The sequence below is a fragment of the Bombina bombina genome, chromosome 4 (assembly GCF_027579735.1).
Source record: "Bombina bombina isolate aBomBom1 chromosome 4, aBomBom1.pri, whole genome shotgun sequence".
Classification (NCBI taxonomy): Eukaryota; Metazoa; Chordata; class Amphibia; order Anura; family Bombinatoridae; genus Bombina; species Bombina bombina.
In genome coordinates, this window is record NC_069502.1 from 537,905,953 (window position 1) to 537,924,526 (window position 18,574).

Here is an 18,574-nt window from a genome sequence, read left to right on the forward strand (position 1 = left end):
TGTATTTCGCTTAAAGGGCCACTGTAAGTAAATATTTTCTATGCCTGTTACTAACTAACTACCCCAAATACGCTTTTTATCAATAGCATTTCATTAACATATCTCTACCGTATATCAGAAATCTTGTCTGCAAATTTAATTGTTTTCCAAACCCACTCCGTGGGTATCCTTTGCTCTGTACCAATCCGTTTACAATACCTAGGTTTCAAAATGGCGCTTTAAACACAAAGTTATTGCTTTAAGTATTTTGAACACTCAGTGCTGAAAATAGTGGGCAGGATAACGTGACATCATCGGCGAATAAAAGATATAACTTTTAGAACGTTATGAAACTTCGTTTTGGAGAAAATATAGGTCAGTAGGTTTTAATTAATGTTTATTAACTTTAATATGTTAGTTGTTTAGCTTAAAAACTATAACAGAAAGTAATCCTTTAAGTGGTTTCTAATCAAGCATCCTTTATTGTTTGTAGAACATGACAGGCACAAATTGCAGTGTCTTCCTCACAATCTGTTGGAGACCAGGGTTTCAAGATCTCCCAAGTGATGTTCGGGCTGTTTTCAGAACTGTCTCTCTAGTTGCACCAGATAACACTGCACTTCTTAAGGCTAAACTCACTAGTCTTGGATTTAAGAGTCCCAAAGCCCTTGCAACCAGACTCCATCTTGTCTCCGAACTTCTCAAAGAACAACTGTAAGTTTTCTGCACTTGAATTTAGTATTTCAAGTTTTTATCAAGATCACTAATTCTGCAATTTAGTACAATGCAGTTATTTTTTTTTATTTGCTCAAATAGTTTCTCATTTTTCTTTCCTTCTTTATTTTCTAAGTGCTGGGGAATTTGAGCAATGTTTTAGCTTCCAGTCCATGACTGATGTTTTATATTGGGCTTGCCAAAGGAGAGAGGCTGAAAATGGCTCCAATGGCCAAATGAACCACGTTGATCTTGATGGAGGAAGATTCTCTCGTGCAAGCAGTATCACAGCATATGCAAGTATGACTATCTATAATTAATTGTTTGGATTCTTTGTAGTGAATTTGCAAATTACATATTTCTAAATTTAGTTTTGGTGAGGAGGTTAAAATCTGCTTTAAAATGTATATTTATTTTACAGCTCTAGTATACAACAAAGATGGGCTCTGTGCATCATGGCAATATGAAAGCAAGCAGATTATTGTATAAATTGATTCTGTGCCCAATGCGGACAGATGCACTTGCCTTGTGTACAGATAAACAGTAATAAAAAGTACTTAATGCAAACAAAACACAAGTGCAAAGGTATAGCTTAAGAAGTAGTTTTCAATGAATTTGGTTTAGAAATTTTATCAGCGACATGACATAAAAGTAATTTAAAGGGGGGCGGAGCGAGCTGCCGACCATAATGGCCGCACTTCATTGAAGCTCTGAGTGCGGGCCGGGTGTTACCGCTTCTAAGAGTGGTAAAACGCATCTATAATAAACCTTAAATAGTCTCAAGCTGCATCCAACACCTAAGCATCTGCTTATGAGACCCAGGGCTCATTTCCTTGCCGAATATACGACTAAAGCGGTCTTTCAGGCCTGTGGCCTTCACCGCAACAAGCGTCACGGAAACCCCAGCCCTGGAGCCCACAGCCCTGGGCAAAACAAGATCCAAGACAAGAGCTGGGGTCATATAAGAAGGACATAAGGGAGAAATCACTGCACATAAACTTACGACACCCGGAGCCATCAATCTCGTCGATCGAAGAATTTGCTGGGACCAGACCACGCTCAGCAACGTCCAGTAAGACACAGGCGCTAAACACATCGCCTTATGCCTAGTCTTACCCCGACCCTTACCACAAGATAGCAGTTGATAGATAAACTTCTAAATGAATAGCCCTAATACCATTATAATTCGTCAACTCTGCATCTATACATGTTCTTGCAGCCAAATATAAGACAACTAAAATGGCGCACTTTTGAAATAACCATTTGTTAAAATCAATTCACCGCTGTGCTGCCCTTTGCCCCAACATGTTGAAAGACTATCCACAGACAGGGATTATACTTAGCAGATGACTCCTTCACATCTAAGCTATGTGTGGAAGAAAATATCTATGTCAAGTTAAAAGATACTTAGGGTGATACACTTTTCACTCACATAAAATATTTATCCCAATCTGAAACGCTGTGGATACTATTATATGTGAGTCTCTTGGTGCAGTACTATTGACAAAATTTACTCAGATACCGGCATAGCTTCATTTGTGCTGCCTTTCCCCTGCAAGCAGCCATAGCACAGTAAAAGATTTTTGGATGCTTACATGAATTTGAATAATGCATGACTTGGAATACTGGTAACTGTCTCAGTGGTGCAGCCTGGGCCTGATCTTTATTGATTCTTTAATTCTGGGCCTCAGATACAAGAACAAAAGTATAACACCTCCAATACTGGGAGTGCACATCATTCTGCAAGGGTTGCAAGGTGGGAGATATATCATTTGGGTACATTTGATCCCAATATTGTGACACTGCCTACAGCACACCTCAGACACGTATCTCTGCTCCCTTTCCCGCCATACTGAGTTGTGGCGGGTCATACTCCGTTCTCCCTTTACCGTAATCGCCCTGTGAGGGTAAGCTTCCCCAGGGGTATTGTGTACTGAGATACTACAGAACAGCTGCAGAAGCCTAACATCACTCCAAGGCACTATGTCGCAAAGAAAGAACACCTGCCAAGACAAACCGCAAAAGTTATCACAAGCTAACCAGACTGCAGTGCACGCTTTTTTCAAACAAACAGATCTTCCACCCACAACTAGAGTAATAGAATCTCTGATGACCACCACCGAAGAAGACCAAGACAGTAGCTCATCTACAGCTAATGAAGCTGCAGTTATGACTTCGACCCAAGATGACGACACGCCAATAACTTACAAAGCCATAGTAGCCTTAATTGAACAAGTTAAAACAGGTATCAAGGACGAATGTGCTGATTTGAAAAAAGAGATCAATGATCTTGGCCACAGGGTGGACACAGTAGAAGAACATGAGTATGTCGTAGCGCAAAAGCTAGCGAATCTCTCAACCAACCAGACACAGCAAAACCAACATATCACAGAACTAGAAGACAAAATCAACGATTTGGAAAATCGCACCAGAAGGGGAAATCTCCGCTTTAGGGGGATACCAGAATCGGTATTAAATAATGATATTCGTGATTATCTCCAGGCCCTATTCTCTGATATACTAGGAGATAATCTCCCTGAGAACGCAGAGATCCCCTTGGACAGAGCCCACCGAGCACTGCGTCCAAAACCTCCTGATGACTCCCCTCCAAGAGACATTGTAGTCCACTTCCAAAGCTATAGGCAAAAGGAGGAGATATATAACGCTGCCAGGAAAAGATATACACTTCCAAGACCATAAAATCCAAATATATCAGGACTTATCCCTTAGAACACTGCAAAAGAGACGGGACTTCCAACCCTTGACATCTCATCTTCGCACACTCCATATCCCTTACAGGTGGGGATTTCCCACTTCGGTAATAGTTATGAAAAATGGGAAAAGGACGGAGTGCTCTTCACCATCTGACATTAACAGATTCTGCAACATCTTAAATATCTCTCCGCCAGATGTTACCAATCTTCACTCTTCTCAAAGGCAGCAAAGTGGACTAAACAGCCCCAAGTCTCAGCGAAGACCAGGTCCAGATACCATCTCTAGACAGAACAAAAGAAGACAAATATCCTCCACCAACATGGACACCATGGACTCAGACTCTATCAGATGAGTAATTAAGGTTATCTTAACACCTTTTTTTTTTTTTTTTTCTTCTTCCTTTTTGCTCTCCCTACTTGTCCAATAATGCTGGCCTCAAGCTCAATAGACGGGCTTTTCAGCATTCTTTACATGAATGTTTCAAGTCATATAATTATGGTTAACCAACTGTTTTTTTTCATGTGTTTTTTCTGTTTGGTTTTGTATCTCTCTTATTAGGTGTTCTCCATATATTGTTTAATGTGCTAAGATTATATGTACTAGAGCTCAGACCATCTACTTCCCCTTTCATGTAACTAAAAGAGACAAAGGACTGATCTGAGCCCTGTAGGGCCTACGTCTCTTGCACAATATGAAGACATTATGTTTTTATTAAGCTGAGTTCTGTTATGTTATGCACTGAGTTTAACGTATTGTTTATGTTATGTCTATTTACAATAACCCCTGCTCATTGGTATTCGTGCCCAGCATTATATAATTATTCCAAAACAATTATCTACATCACACCACAATATTCCCCCTCTAAAATGAAACAACATCCTAGATAACACATGACAAGGTTATATCCTTTTGCCCGTTAACTAACCTTCTCATTTGGAGTTGAGAGACTACTATCCACTAATGGGTAATCAACTGACCTAGGTACAGAGAAGTCTATCTATCAGACCCGCTGCAAATTAAATATATATCTTAATTTATGGTTAGCAGGTCGAAAACCACAGACACTGTTTCACTGTATTTATGTTTGTGGTTCTTTAGACCAATGTAACGATAACAGAGGGTTTGTGTCACAAGACTTAAACCCACACCTCTTCTTCTACTATGCTGCAGGTTTCATAGCTACAGTTATCTGTTTTATAATTTACCCTTTATACAATGTTCATTATTACATGCTCAAAGTAACAAGTTAATTATCCTGAGAATCGGGTAAAATGCTCTCCCCTTACGGTACATGAGAGTGTGCTTTAATTACCCCCTTAACACTAGAACAAAGGTTTACTCCTAAATCGATTAAAGATTAAATTTGTTTATCACTGTAGAGACACCTTGTCTTTATAGAGATGGATTTCGCTACCTTACACATAGAACCTCACTTAAGGTTTCTAAAATGACTTAGGTATAGTTCATAACTTTAACCCCTTGATGCCTAGAACCATTTTCCTGTCTAAGACAATCATATACATACACCTGGAATCTCCCTCTCCCTTTTATAAAACTAGGCTTATCAAAAACCTCACAATGCAACCATGACCCTTTGACTTCCTTTTCACCTCCCCACTGCGAGCTTAATAGCTGGCATTAATCGAAAAATAATTAAAAGTATTAAAATTAACAGGTAACTCTACTCGGCCACACATTAGAACTGTATAAAGTCACTTATAACTGTTATTATACTGTTTATAAGTCCAACATGTGTCGCAAGATACTTTTGCATTGCAGCTGAGTACATAGCTATACTGGTCAACCTAGCTCTGTACTACCTAGAGACTCCCAAACAGACCTTATATATTCGGCTCACACAGAGGGGTATATTAGCACATTATAAGAACTCTCCCTAGTACAGCTAAAGGTCATGTCGGTGTTATGCAGTACTATGCTGCATTGAGCATTGGGATGACCTTGATTTCTTAACCCCTGGCTTAATCCCAGTAGTCTGTGAAACATGTGTAAACTCAAACATCACCGATTGTATACCCACACTAGATAACTAAACAAGAAACTTACATGATATTTTCTACTAACTCCCTCCCACTGCTGTGTAAGATGCATTAAAGCCGACAGAGTTTTCAGAACTAAAACAAACCACGTGGGGTACATACCCCCCACTACTAGACTAACACCATACAAAAATAAACTACTCATACATCACCTTGCCTCGCAACAACACCCGGCCTGTAACAACAGCTCCCAAGCTAAAAATTAAAAATCTATCATATACTTATTCCTAAATTCAAAACTTGTATTTTATATTAATGTTATTTGAATTAATATTGATATAACCATTGTTATTTGCTCTAATATTGTTTTTTTTTTTTTGTTTTTTTTTTATTAAATTCTTTTTTTATTGAGGTTTAAAAGAAAAGGCATACAAATTTTTTTTAAAAAAACAAAGGACGTAAGACTAATATTGTTTTTAAAGTCATAACTTTCCTTCTTTCCTTTCCCACCTTGACTGACATCACCTGAACAGTTTTTTCCATTAATACCTGTCCCTCCCAATACCATTAACAGGAACCCCTGCAACTCCTTCCAGTATCCCATCTGGTTTTCCTGCACACATTAGTACGACAGCTCTAGACACTGGACATTATGGCGACACCTATCTCATGCCACAAGGAAGAGACTCTACGCATTGCCACACAAAATGTTAAAGGCTTCCTCTCAGCGGAAAAACGCTCTATTGCATTTCATGATTTTTATAAACGGAAAATTGATATCATTATGACTCAGGAAACACACTTCAAGAAAAATCATGAACCTACTCTATCTAAGAGATACTTTGACCAACACTACTGTAGCTCAGGTACACATAGGAAAAATGGAGTTAGCATCTCATTTAGACGCAACTTTCCCTTTGAATTACTACACAAATACTCCGATAGTGAAGGCAGGATCCTAATTCTAGTTGGTTTGTGCTATGGCGCCCCAGTTACCTTGGTGAACATCTATGCTCCAAATAGACCCACCCCCAATTTTTATAAACCCCTAATTAACACAATACTAGATATGGCTAAAGGACCAATCATCGCTGGTGGAGATCTTAATTTCCCTATGAACCCAATATTGGACATGTCCAGTGGGAAATCCTATTCACGCAACAACACCCTTAAATCTAACTGCGCAGCCTTACAAACTATTAATCTATTTGACACTTAGCGAATGGTACACACTAACAGGAAGGATTACACCTTTTTCTCACATCCACAACACACGTACTCCAGGTTAGATTACATTCTATGCGATCAAACTCTGCTTTCCACTCTTGTACACTCAAAAATCACACATACCTCCTGGTCAGACCACAGTATGGTCTCTACTGAATTTAAATGGGCCAGCAAACCTCGCAGTATGTTCAACTGGAGACTCAATGACCACCTACTGACTAATCAGGAAACAGTTGATGACATTAAAAAACACTCGGACGAATTCTTTGCCTTAAACAAACCTGAAGACACGTCTTCTGCAAATAACTGGGAGGCCTATAAATATTTTATAAGGGGGTCATAATAAAACATACTGCCACAACGCAAGGTACATACCGCTCAATTCACCTCCCTGACTAAAGATCTAGCTACCTGTGAAGCTACACTTAAAACAGACCCATCTTCTGCTACTAAGCTCACCAAGTTGACTGACGCAAGAGAAGCCCTCAATAGATTTCTGGTCCAAAAAGCCTACATGAGGGCGCTGACCACTAAATCCAAGTTTTTTGTAGAAAGTAACAAGGAGGGTCGTCTATTGGCCAGATCTCTTAGAAAACAAAGACTCTCCAATTTCATTAGGACAATTCAACAACCCTCTGGCGAGGTCACTCACAAGAATGAAGAAATTATTAACTCATTTGCTTCCTACTATACGAAATGATATAATATAGCAGACACCTCACCACAGGATAAGAAAAGAAAATTAGAATCATACTTAGCTAATGTTGACACACCCTCTATTACAGAGGAGAACAAACAATTCTTAGATTCCCCCATTACCCTTCAAGACATTAATCTAGTTATAAAATCCCTGCCAAATGGCAAATCCTCAGGCCCAGACGGTCTCACGACAAAGTTTTACCAACTTCTACAACAACATATAAACCCCCATCTTCTGTCACTTTACACTGACATAGACCGTGGTGTTATCCTCCCTAGCTCCCTCCTAGAAGCAGTGATCACAGTTATCCCAAAACCAGGCAAGGCTACAGACTTGGTCAGCAATTATAGGCCAATTTCGCTTATAAATATCGATATGAAAATATACGCCAAAATACTAGCCAACCGTATGAATATGATACTACCCAACATAATTCACCCTGATCAGGTGGGCTTCATTAAAGGAAGAGAAGCAAGAGATAACACCACCAGACTGCTCCACTCACTGCAACAAGCACAACATAACCTCTCACCCCTCGCCCTACTCTCAACAGATGCTGAGAAAGCATTTGACAGAGTGGACTGGCAATTTATGTGGTCCACTCTGTAAAAATGTGGCTTCTCCGAGCTATTCATTACTAGAATAAAGGCCCTTTATCATAATACGAGCGCAAAGGTTAAAGTAAACAATAACGTATCCCAACCTTTCCCCATTTCCAATGGCACTCATCAAGGATGCCCGCTCTCACCCCTATTATTTGCTATCACAGTCGAAATATTAGCACTGCAAATTAGACACTGCCAACATATTCAAGGTCTAAATTTCGGAGATATAACCCAAAAATGCCTCTTGTTTGCGGACGACGTGATCTTTACTTTGCGGTCCCCAACTACCTCCTTGCCTGCCCTCATACAAACTTTGGAAGAATATAAGCAAGTCTACAACTTCTCCATTAACATGGAGAAGTCGGGGTTAATGCCGATTAATTTAACTTCCCAAGAAACTCTGACTATATCGCAGCAAACAAAATTTATACTATCCGATAAACTTAAATACTTAGGCTTAATAATCTCCAAAGACATACACACACTATTCCCCGACAACGTTACCAACCTCCAAAATAACGTTAAGACCTCATTAGAGAACTGGCATAGACAGGGACATTTATCTTGGCTAGGGCGGATCAACACAGTAAAAATGATGATAATTCCCAAATACCTATATCTATTTCAAACCTTACCCATGACCATACCGAAACATTTCCTCCATACACAACAAAAAATTATTAATTCCTTTATTTGGTCGTACAAACGTCTGAAAATAGCCCAGCACACTATGTACTTGAGCAAGGAAGATGGTGGCCTTGGTGTCCCTAATCTTACTAACTACTATAAAGCTGTACACTTGGCCAGAGTTGTGGCATGGAATCACGCCAATTCCTTGAAGATTTGGATACAAATGGAGGGTTATCTATCCCGGGTTGGCCACATGAGAGACTTGCCCTGGATCCCCAGAGATTCCAGACCACACACCATACAGTACAACGATTATGTTAAAACCACCCTAGCTGTATGGGATGACGTACTCACCCATACAAAAGGAGTTTCAACAACAATATCTCCCTTAACTCCTCTTCTCCGATACCACCTATTTCTCAAGCATAACCTCTACACTCATAATCCCGCTAATAATCTTCTTATGGCCTTACCAATATACTTAGTAACCACCACTTCAGGTGTTAAAGACAGACTTACGCTTAATGAAGAACTAGGGCCACCCTTTCACTGCTGGTACTCCTACTTATAGATTAGACACGCAATTAATCACAGCCCACACAAGGAAACAATACTGAGACCCTTAACTGCTTTCGAGCAGTTATGCACCAACCCTAAGATGGATAGAGCACATCTATCCTTGACCGACAAAATCCTCAGAGGCTCCTTTCCTGAGAAACGACCCACATACCTAACGAGATGGACAGACGAGTTCCAGACTGACTTAGACACAGAAACTTGGAGACAATGTTTCCGTCATACACACTCCTCTTCCTTATCCTTGACTATATCTGAACTGAACTACAAAATACTAGCTCGGTGGTATTTAACCCCACAACGCTTGAGGGTTATATACCCTACTGCCTCCTCCAGTTGTTGGAGGAGATGTGGAGAAGAGGGTACCCTCGTCCATATATGGTGGTCTTGCCCACACCTAAATAATTTTTGGAACCAGGTAGAGAGGCACATATCCAATGTCTTGAGCGTAAATGTTACACTTTCTCCACAAATCATCCTTCTTAGTCACATCCCTAAGCTCTCTTGTGTTTATCGCAAGAAATTGCTTCTCTTAATGTTATCCTGTGCTAAAAGATTAATCCCCTGACTGTGGAAGACACGTGAGATACTCACCATCGCCCAATGGAAATCTGAAGTAAATCACGTCCTTACGTTAGAAAAGATGCATTACTGCTATCTAGGTAAGCAAGACACGATATCTAACATTCAATTTATATGGGAACAGGGGTCCCTTGACCACACCTAAAATGCTTATCCAACATCTTTCATATAAAGATAAAAACATTATATCACTCTCTCCCTGGAGCTTTAGAGACATGATCACGATCTTCCTACACCTGTGTTGCGTTAAACCAGATGGGATATTATCTCCCTTTTTAAACCCTATCACCCCATTCCCTGTCCCACTCCCTCAACTAAATCCTTCTGTATCTTTTCTTGATTCCCTACAACAAGGTATGTCCTGTCATGACTCATTTCCACTCTTAACTAATCTTGAAAATACTTATGAAAATTAGGTCACTGATTGTTGATGATTATCATTATAGCAAACTGTTGTTATATTGTTGCTAAAAGAAATGTAACTATGTTACTTGTTTCTTAATGTACCGATTTTCAATAAAAATCATTTAATCACAAAAAGTAATTTAACACGAAAGTCTAATAGAAAATGGGTGCAAAAATAATGGAACCCCAAAAATATGGATATAAGTGACGAGGCATAGTCCAAAGTTGTATATATAGTCAAATAATTTGGGTTCTGGTAGGAGACATAATATACAAGTGTTTGACACTTTATAATGCAACGCACAAGAAGGGCAATAACAATAAAGAAACATTAAACACTTTGAGATAACAATATAACTTTTTTTTTGTTTTTTGCTCTACACTTTTATTATTTGTTTACTCTGCTCTTCCTGTAATTGTATTCTAAAAGTTGTAGGATTTACAGTTCCTGTTAGAATTGTAAGAGCATACTCTAGACTTAATATATACTATAATTATAATACACCTAGTGATTGGTGGTGCACTCTGGTGTTGAGTTACTACATGGTGGTGCCCATTGCATTATAGACAAAAAAAGTCATACTTATTTCACGATAATATTTAAACAACTAAAATAATTAAAAAGACACCTATATATTATTCCCTTTGCTTTGAATACATAATTCTGTCCATCATTCATTTAATGTTAAATCTTTTTTACAAACAACAGATTCACATCTTTGACGTGGGTTAAAAGGAACCCAAGCATTAGTATTTTGTGCCAACATCATAACATATCTCTAAATAATGTTCCATTAATGGTAAGAATGTGTGCATTAATGGCCCATAAATAATGAAAATTGTTTTGCAATAAATATTCTCCACTGACATTTTTATTCTCCAGCACTTTACAATTGTACAGTAAATGTATCCCAATGCTAAAACCATCTTTTGATTAATATACTTACACAGAAAGTGTCAAGGACCCTTTCTCCATGGAAACAGGACAAGCATTGATAGATTTGAGCTGAAACATCTTTTTGTGCCATCCTATTATAAATAATAATAAAAAATCATACATTTTTAGGTCCTGCTCCAAGTGTAAAAACTCCTAACAGCAATGGGAGAAATAAGAAATCGATGTCTTCTAATCCAGTTCTTGCAGCTGCAAAGGAAAGTCATGTTCTGATAGCTGAAGCATTGCACGATATAATAGGACCTAGGATGACCGGTGATGTGAGTATTATGTCATAGAAAGGCTTTACCATCAACATTTCCACAACATATTGAAATGAGAAATCAACCAAATCTCAAAAATTAAAAAAGTCAATATGATGTTATCAGTACTTGGCACACAAGGGGGTAAGTTACAGTAGTTAACCAGGCACCATGATCACTGCAGGATTTGGGGAAGTAAGCAGTGAGTAATTGTGATAAATGACCGTAATAAGTGTTCTCACCTAGACATTATTGATTCAATTTCTCCGTATTTCATGTTGCGGTCAGTATTTTAGCAGTACACAAAGAAAGCTTCAATGCATTATTCTCAAGAACACACCTGTTTAAATGGGTTGAGCCTGTCGAGTTAGCAACCCTCCTAATCTTATCTATTGCACTATACTCAAATATTTACTTATCTTATCACTCTGTCTTTACAAAATGGCCAGTACTTAGAGAGAACAATTGAAATATCTTCAACCCTCACTGGAAACTTGATGCTTGTTGCCTTTTTTTATGTAGCTTTTCTATAGAGAAGGTGGAGATCTTAAAGGGACACTGTACCCAAAAAAATTATTTTGTGATTCAGATTGAGCATGAAATTTTAAGCATCTTTCTAATTTACTCCTATTATCTTTTTTTCTTCATTCTCTTGGTATCTTTATTTGAAATGCAAGAATGTAAGTTTAGATGCCGGCCCATTTTTGGTGAACAACCTGGGTTGTCCTTGCTGATTAGTGGATAAATTCATCCACCAATAAAAAAGTGCTGTCCAGAGTACTGAAACAAAAAAAAGCTTAGATGCCTTCTTTTTCAAATAATGATAGCAAGAGAACGAAGAAAAATTGATAATAGGAGTAAATTAGAAAGTTGCTTAAAATTGCTTGCTCTATCTGAATCACGAAATACATTTTTTGGGTACAGTGTCCCTTTAAATGACAAAATAAAGAAAACGGAGCTATTTGTAAACAAGTTGATGCACTCCAGTGAGTAAAATGGTTTATTGGGAACACATGAAAGCAGATAATAAATGACAGTACAATGTTCCTTTAAATCAAAGGGTAGCAGGTTCAGGAGCACTTTGTTTAAAGAAAGTGCAGTTGACTTATGTAACAGAATTACATTAGAGGTGGTAAGGATGAACAATGTTAAAGGAATTCAAGACTGCTTTATATATATATGCATTGAAAAAATTGATTAAACTTACACTTCAAAACTAAAGTTAGCTGAACTGCATTGCTCTTTTCTGCTATTAAAATGTGTTACCAATGAATGCCAATAAGGCATAAGATTTATATTGCTCACGTGTTGTAATGTTTGTTTTCAGTCTCTTATGCACTATCATGTTAAACAGTGCCAATATCTTACTGTATTTACAGAGTGCGTTAGTGTTTAAGCAGATTGTCAGAGATGTGTTTATGGGAATGTGTGACCCATCTGGAGTACGACAGATGACAACGAAGGAGTTTGAAAAAGCTGTTCTAGTGAAAATAGAAGAGAATAAATGGTCTCCTCATTCTCCATGGTTGAACAAAGTAAATCACCTCTTCAACTTATCTATGGCAAACCCTGGTAAGAGTATATTCCTGATTGCTTGTAGTTGATTAATGCTTTAGGAAACCAAAACACATTAAAGGGTCATTTTTATGTATTTATGGTATTTATCAACATTTATCGCATTGCAGAAGATCTGCATAAAAAATAGTTTTACAAGTATTTAATGTTGACATTTCTTTCTTTCACAAAATGTGCAGGGTTTTACTTTTTCTGAGCACACCATGTATATAACCCTTTAAAAACCTGTTGATTATATTTATCTTATCTATTTTTTGTTGACCAGTTAGAAGAGAATATAAGCACTGATCTAAGTAATTCTCTTAGCCCTCCGGCCACTCTGTGATGAGTGGATAAAGCACAATTTTTAAGAAGTAAATAACAAGATGAGAAATGATGAATATGTGTTAAATAGATTACTATGTCTAAGTAAGCATTATGGAGGTTGTAATTTTTTGTTTGTTTCCAAGATGACATGAACAAAAGTTGTCATTCTTTGTCACTCTACATATATTTTGATATGTTTTACTGATTTCAAAAGCAAAAGCAAATTCTGCTTGATGTTGGTCTGGTAGTAATATTTTTGTTTGCTGACGATATACTATAATAGAAATTAAATACACAAAAATACATACAGATAATTATCATCATCAACAGTTGTAAAGATAGCTATAGTAGTACTATTTTATTTATAAAACTCCAGCACGTTCTATAGTCACCAAACTAAATGCACAATTGTTACATTATGAATTATTACAATAGGTAAATATGAATCTGTAACTGAGAAGACAGATTATTTAGGGTCCTGATAAAAAAAGATCTTGCATTTTAATAGATACATTATATGGCAAAGTATATGGACACCTAACCATCACACATATATGAGCTTGTTGGACATCCTATTCGAAAACCATGGGGAATTAATATGGAGTTGCCCCCCCCCCCCCCTACTTTGAGGGTGTGACTGTCACCACTCTTCTAGGAAGGCTTTCCTCAAGATTTTGGAGTTTGTATGTGGGAATTGTGCCCACTCAGCCAAAGCAGCATTTGTGAGTTCAGGTACTGATGCTTTATGATAAAGTCTTAGAAATAGCATCCCATAATGTTGCCACAAAGTTTGAAGCAACCAATTTTCTAAAATGTCTTTGTATACTGTAGAATTACGTTGACCCTTCACTAGAACTAAGGGTGCTAGGCCAAAGCCTGAAAAACAGCCTCAGACCATTATCCCTCCTCCACCAAACCTGACAGTAGGCACTATGTATTCCAGTAGGTAGTGTTCTCCTGGCCACACAGTTGACCACAGCAGATCTGGTAGGGCAGAAATTTCACAAGCTTACTTGTGACAAAGGTGTCATCCTTTGAAAGTTTCATGTTGAAAGTCACTGAGCTCTTCAGTATGACCAATCTTACGGTCAATGTTTGTCTATGGAGATTTCATAGATATGTGGTGGATTGTATGCAAATTTTGGCAATGGATGTCGCTGATACACCAAGACTCAAAAATGAGTTTTGGACATGTAGTGTATATTTAACCCCTTAACGACCAACGACGTATGGGGTACGTCCTGCAAAAAATGCAGTTAAGGACCAAGGACGTACCCCGTACGTCGTTGGTCTTTGAAAGCCCTGGAAGTGATCCTGATCGCTTCCAGCCGCTTTCATGTTATTGCAGTGATGCCTCGATATTGAGGCATCCTGCAATAACAGTTTTGAGCAGTCCGATTTAGAGAGAGCCACTCTGTGGCCCTCTCTGCATCGGCCATTGATCGCGGTGTTCGTTGGTGGGTGGGAGCTTATCCAGGGAGGTGGGTGGGCGGCGATCAATGGAGGAGGGAGGCAGGATCGCGTGTGGGGTGCGTGCCAGAATGCGCGCGCGTGCACGGGAGCGCATGCACGAGGGTGGGTGCGCGCGTGTGCGGGTGGGAACCCTACACTATGGAACAATTATAAGGACTCAGTGGGAGAGACTCAGTGGGAGAGAGGGTATAAATAAATAAAAGTAGTAATCTGGGAGAGGGTTGGGGGTTGGGGGTTGTGGGGGGGCAGCTACACTACAGAAAATAGTTGTTTTTTTTAATAAAAATAAACAAAAACTTTTTAATTTCAAACTGGGTACTGGCAGACAGCTGCCAGTACCCAATATGGCACACAATAAGGCGGGGGGTTAGAGAGCTGTTTGGGGGGGATCAGGGAGGTTGGGGGCTAAGGGGGGATCCTACATAGCAGCATATGTAAATATGCTAAAAAAAATAATAAAAAAATAATAGCTTTTATTTTAGTACTGGCAGACTTTCTGCCAGTACTTAAGATGGCGGGGACAATTGTGGGGTGGGGGAGGGAAGAGAGCTGTTTGGGAGGGATCAGGGGGTGTGATATGTCAGGTGGGAGGCTGATCTCTACACTAAAGCTAAAATTAACCCTGCAAGCTCCCTACAAGCTACCTAATTAACCCCTTCACTGCTAGCCATAATACTCGTGTGATGCGCAGCGGCATTTAGCGGCCTTCTAATTACCAAAAAGCAACGCCAAAGCCATATATGTCTGCTATTTCTGAACGAAGGGGATCCCAGAGAAGCATTTACAACAATTTGTGCCATAATTGCACAAGCTGTTTGTAAATGATTTCAGTGAGAAACCTAAAATTGTGAAAAATTTTACGTTTTTTTTAATTTGATCGCATTTGGCGGTGAAATGGTGGCATGAAATATACCAAAATTGGCCTAGATCAATACTTGGGGTTGTCTACTACACTACACTAAAGCTAAAATGATCCCTAAAAACTTCCTACATGCTCCATAATTAACCCCTTCACTGCTGGGCATAATACATGTGTAGTGGCATTTAGCAGCCTTCTAATTACTAAAAAGCAACGCCAAAGCCATATATGTCTGCTATTTCTGAACAAAGGGGATCCCAGAGTAGAATTTACAACCATTTAAGCCATAATTGCACAAGCTGTTTGTAAATAATTTCAGTGAGAAACCAAAAGTTTGTGAAAAAATTAGTAAAAAAGTGAACGATTTTTTGTATTTAATCGCATTTGGCGGTGAAATGGTGGCATGAAATATACCAAAATGGGCCTAGATGAATACTTTGGGATGTCTACTAAAAAAAAATATATACATGTCAATGGATATTCAGAGATTCCTGAAAGATATTAGTGTTCTAATGTAACTAGCGCTAATTTTGAAAAATAATGGTTTGGAAATAGCAAAGTGCTACTTGTACTTATTGCCCTATAACTTACAAAAAAAGCAAAGAACATGTAAACATTGGGTATTTCTAAACTCAGGACAAAATTTAGAAACTATTTAGCATGAGTGTTTTTTGGTGGTTGTAGATGTGTAACAGATTTTGGGGGTCATAGTTAGAAAAAGTGTGTTTTTTTCAATTTTTTTCTCATATTTTATAATTTTTTTATAGTAAATTATAAGATATGATGAAAATAATGGTATCTTTAGAAAGTCCATTTAATGGCGAGAAAAACGGTATATAATATGTGTGGGTACAGTAAATGAGTAAGAGGAAAATTACAGCTAAACACAAACACCGCAGAAATGTAAAAATAGCCTTGGTCCCAAACAGACAGAAAATGGAAAAGTGCTGTGGTCATTAAGGGGTTAAAAAAATGTGAGAATTTTCTTTCAGGTTTTTATATTGGGCCTAGTCACAAATTTCCAACGTATTAGATTATTATACGTATAGATATTATTGAAGTTTGTAGCGTAGCGAACGTACTAAACCCCAATGGCTGTAACACAAATATCAAAACTGCAAACATAAACTAAGAATGTTATTATTTATAAAATATATATATATATTTATAAATAAAAAAAAATCAGTGGGGGGCGGAATTAACTCAGAGAGATCAGACATGCTGATTTGTAGCTCCGTAGCATATCATTCTAAAATTGGAAATTTACCTTCCTCTAAAGTAGATTTTGTATAGCAAATCTGCTGCATGGTTCATATGCTTCCCAGACAGCACCTTCACAGAGAGGCCTCTACAGCGATGGTAGCAGTTTATTTTGACCGTTATGCAGAGAGAGATGACAGAGATTGCTGAAGGCTGTTGATGAAACTGAGGTTTCCTGTGCTGGTTTTGGAGATAGTCAGGAGTGCTTCCTGGACTTTTCCTCCTCAGGGGATCTTGGTGGCATCCTACTTGATTCTGCTGGTGACAGAATATTTCAGAGCCCCAGCCTATTTTGAACAGTGTTGCTGGGGAAGGGAGTAATAAATCATTCCCTCACATTATAGTGGCTGAACTTTCCATATACACACTTATCACAACATAAAGCAAATGGCCTTTATTAGTTTATACCGAAGCCATTTTATTTAACTACAGTATAGTATATCCATCCAACTTGTAATTAATAGTAGTGGGATCAGCTCACCTGTAACCAGTACCTAAAAAATTGTCTTTGGATTGTGTAAACATCACCACAGCTACAAGTGTCTCTACTGATGTATGTAACATACAAATACTGGACTTTTTCTGCAGCCTTTGCGGTTGCTGTCTCCCTCTCCCTCTTCTTCCTTTCATACTAAGCTAGTTTGAGTGGGTTTAGGTTATATCCTTCTTCCTTTTCCCGGTGTCACCCAGTAGTGGTAATTGCCCAATAAGTAAGGGGGGAGGGGGTGCCCAATAAGTTTCCTACAGCTTGGTGAGGAGCAGACAGCTATATTTATCTTTGCTCTACATTATTGCATTGATCTGAACATCCTTCTATCAGTTACAACTGTGAACTCCTTCAATTGGATCTTCTAAAGCAGTCTTTCATATAGATTTTTTCAGTTGCCTCATAGTCTGAGATTTGCATCTTATCTACTGTTTTTTACCACTTGGATACTAGACTTCTCTTAGGCCTGGGAAAACTTTCAAATTTTGCTACAGAAATGTGTACTTTACGATGTCCATTTGACCTTCAAATCTTTACTGAAAACTAAATTGATCTAATTTCCCTCTCTCTCCTTTACCTTTCCAACCCCTTTTCCTGGTTTCATCCAGTAGTGGTATTTATCCTGAGGAGGGGGGCACAACATGTTTCTTAGCTGAATTATAACTGTCTTAAAGACCAATCTAATAATTGTTTATTACTTTCTTGCTGTGTGATACTACTATGACCTAAACAATGTAGAAGACGTCTGAAGAGAAAACTATGAACAATGTGTATTTCTCTACATAACTCAACATTGGACCACCCAGCTCTAGAAGGAAATTTACGCAGCCCAGAAAAAAAAGTGGAAAAAACCCCTACTCGCAAAAACTACAAAACAAATTAAAAAAACCCTAACACCCTACCATAAGCCCCTAGCCTAATAACCCCTAACCTGCTATCCCCCCACATCGCCAACCCAAAATAAAACTTTTCACCCCTAAACCGCCTTCCCCCACAACGCAAACTAACAAAATAAACTAACAAAATAAACTATTCACCCCTAAACCGCCATCCCTCCACAACACAAACTAACTAAACTATTAACCCCTAAACCGCCATCCCCCCACAACACAAACTAACTAATCTATTAACCCCTAAACTGCCATCCCCACAACGCAAACTAATTACATTCTAAACCCCTAACCTAACACCCCTAACTTAACCACAATTAAAATACCCATAAATTATCTAAAAAATATTCTAACTGCCTTAAAAGAAATAAAACTTAACTGTAAAATTAAATTAAAA

At 38.3% G+C, this 18,574-nt stretch overlaps 1 protein-coding gene across 1 annotated transcript in view; it reads left to right on the forward strand.

Moving 5' to 3' along the window:
• Nucleotides 1-18,574, forward strand: part of LOC128657631 (uncharacterized) — a 524,168-nt gene that overhangs the window by 249,932 nt on the left and 255,662 nt on the right. Inside the window, exons 48-51 of the mRNA XM_053712016.1 lie at nt 483-693; nt 830-993; nt 11,197-11,345; nt 12,707-12,899. Coding sequence (XP_053567991.1) covers nt 483-693; nt 830-993; nt 11,197-11,345; nt 12,707-12,899 — 717 coding nt within the window. The remainder of the gene's footprint in view (nt 1-482; nt 694-829; nt 994-11,196; nt 11,346-12,706; nt 12,900-18,574) is intronic.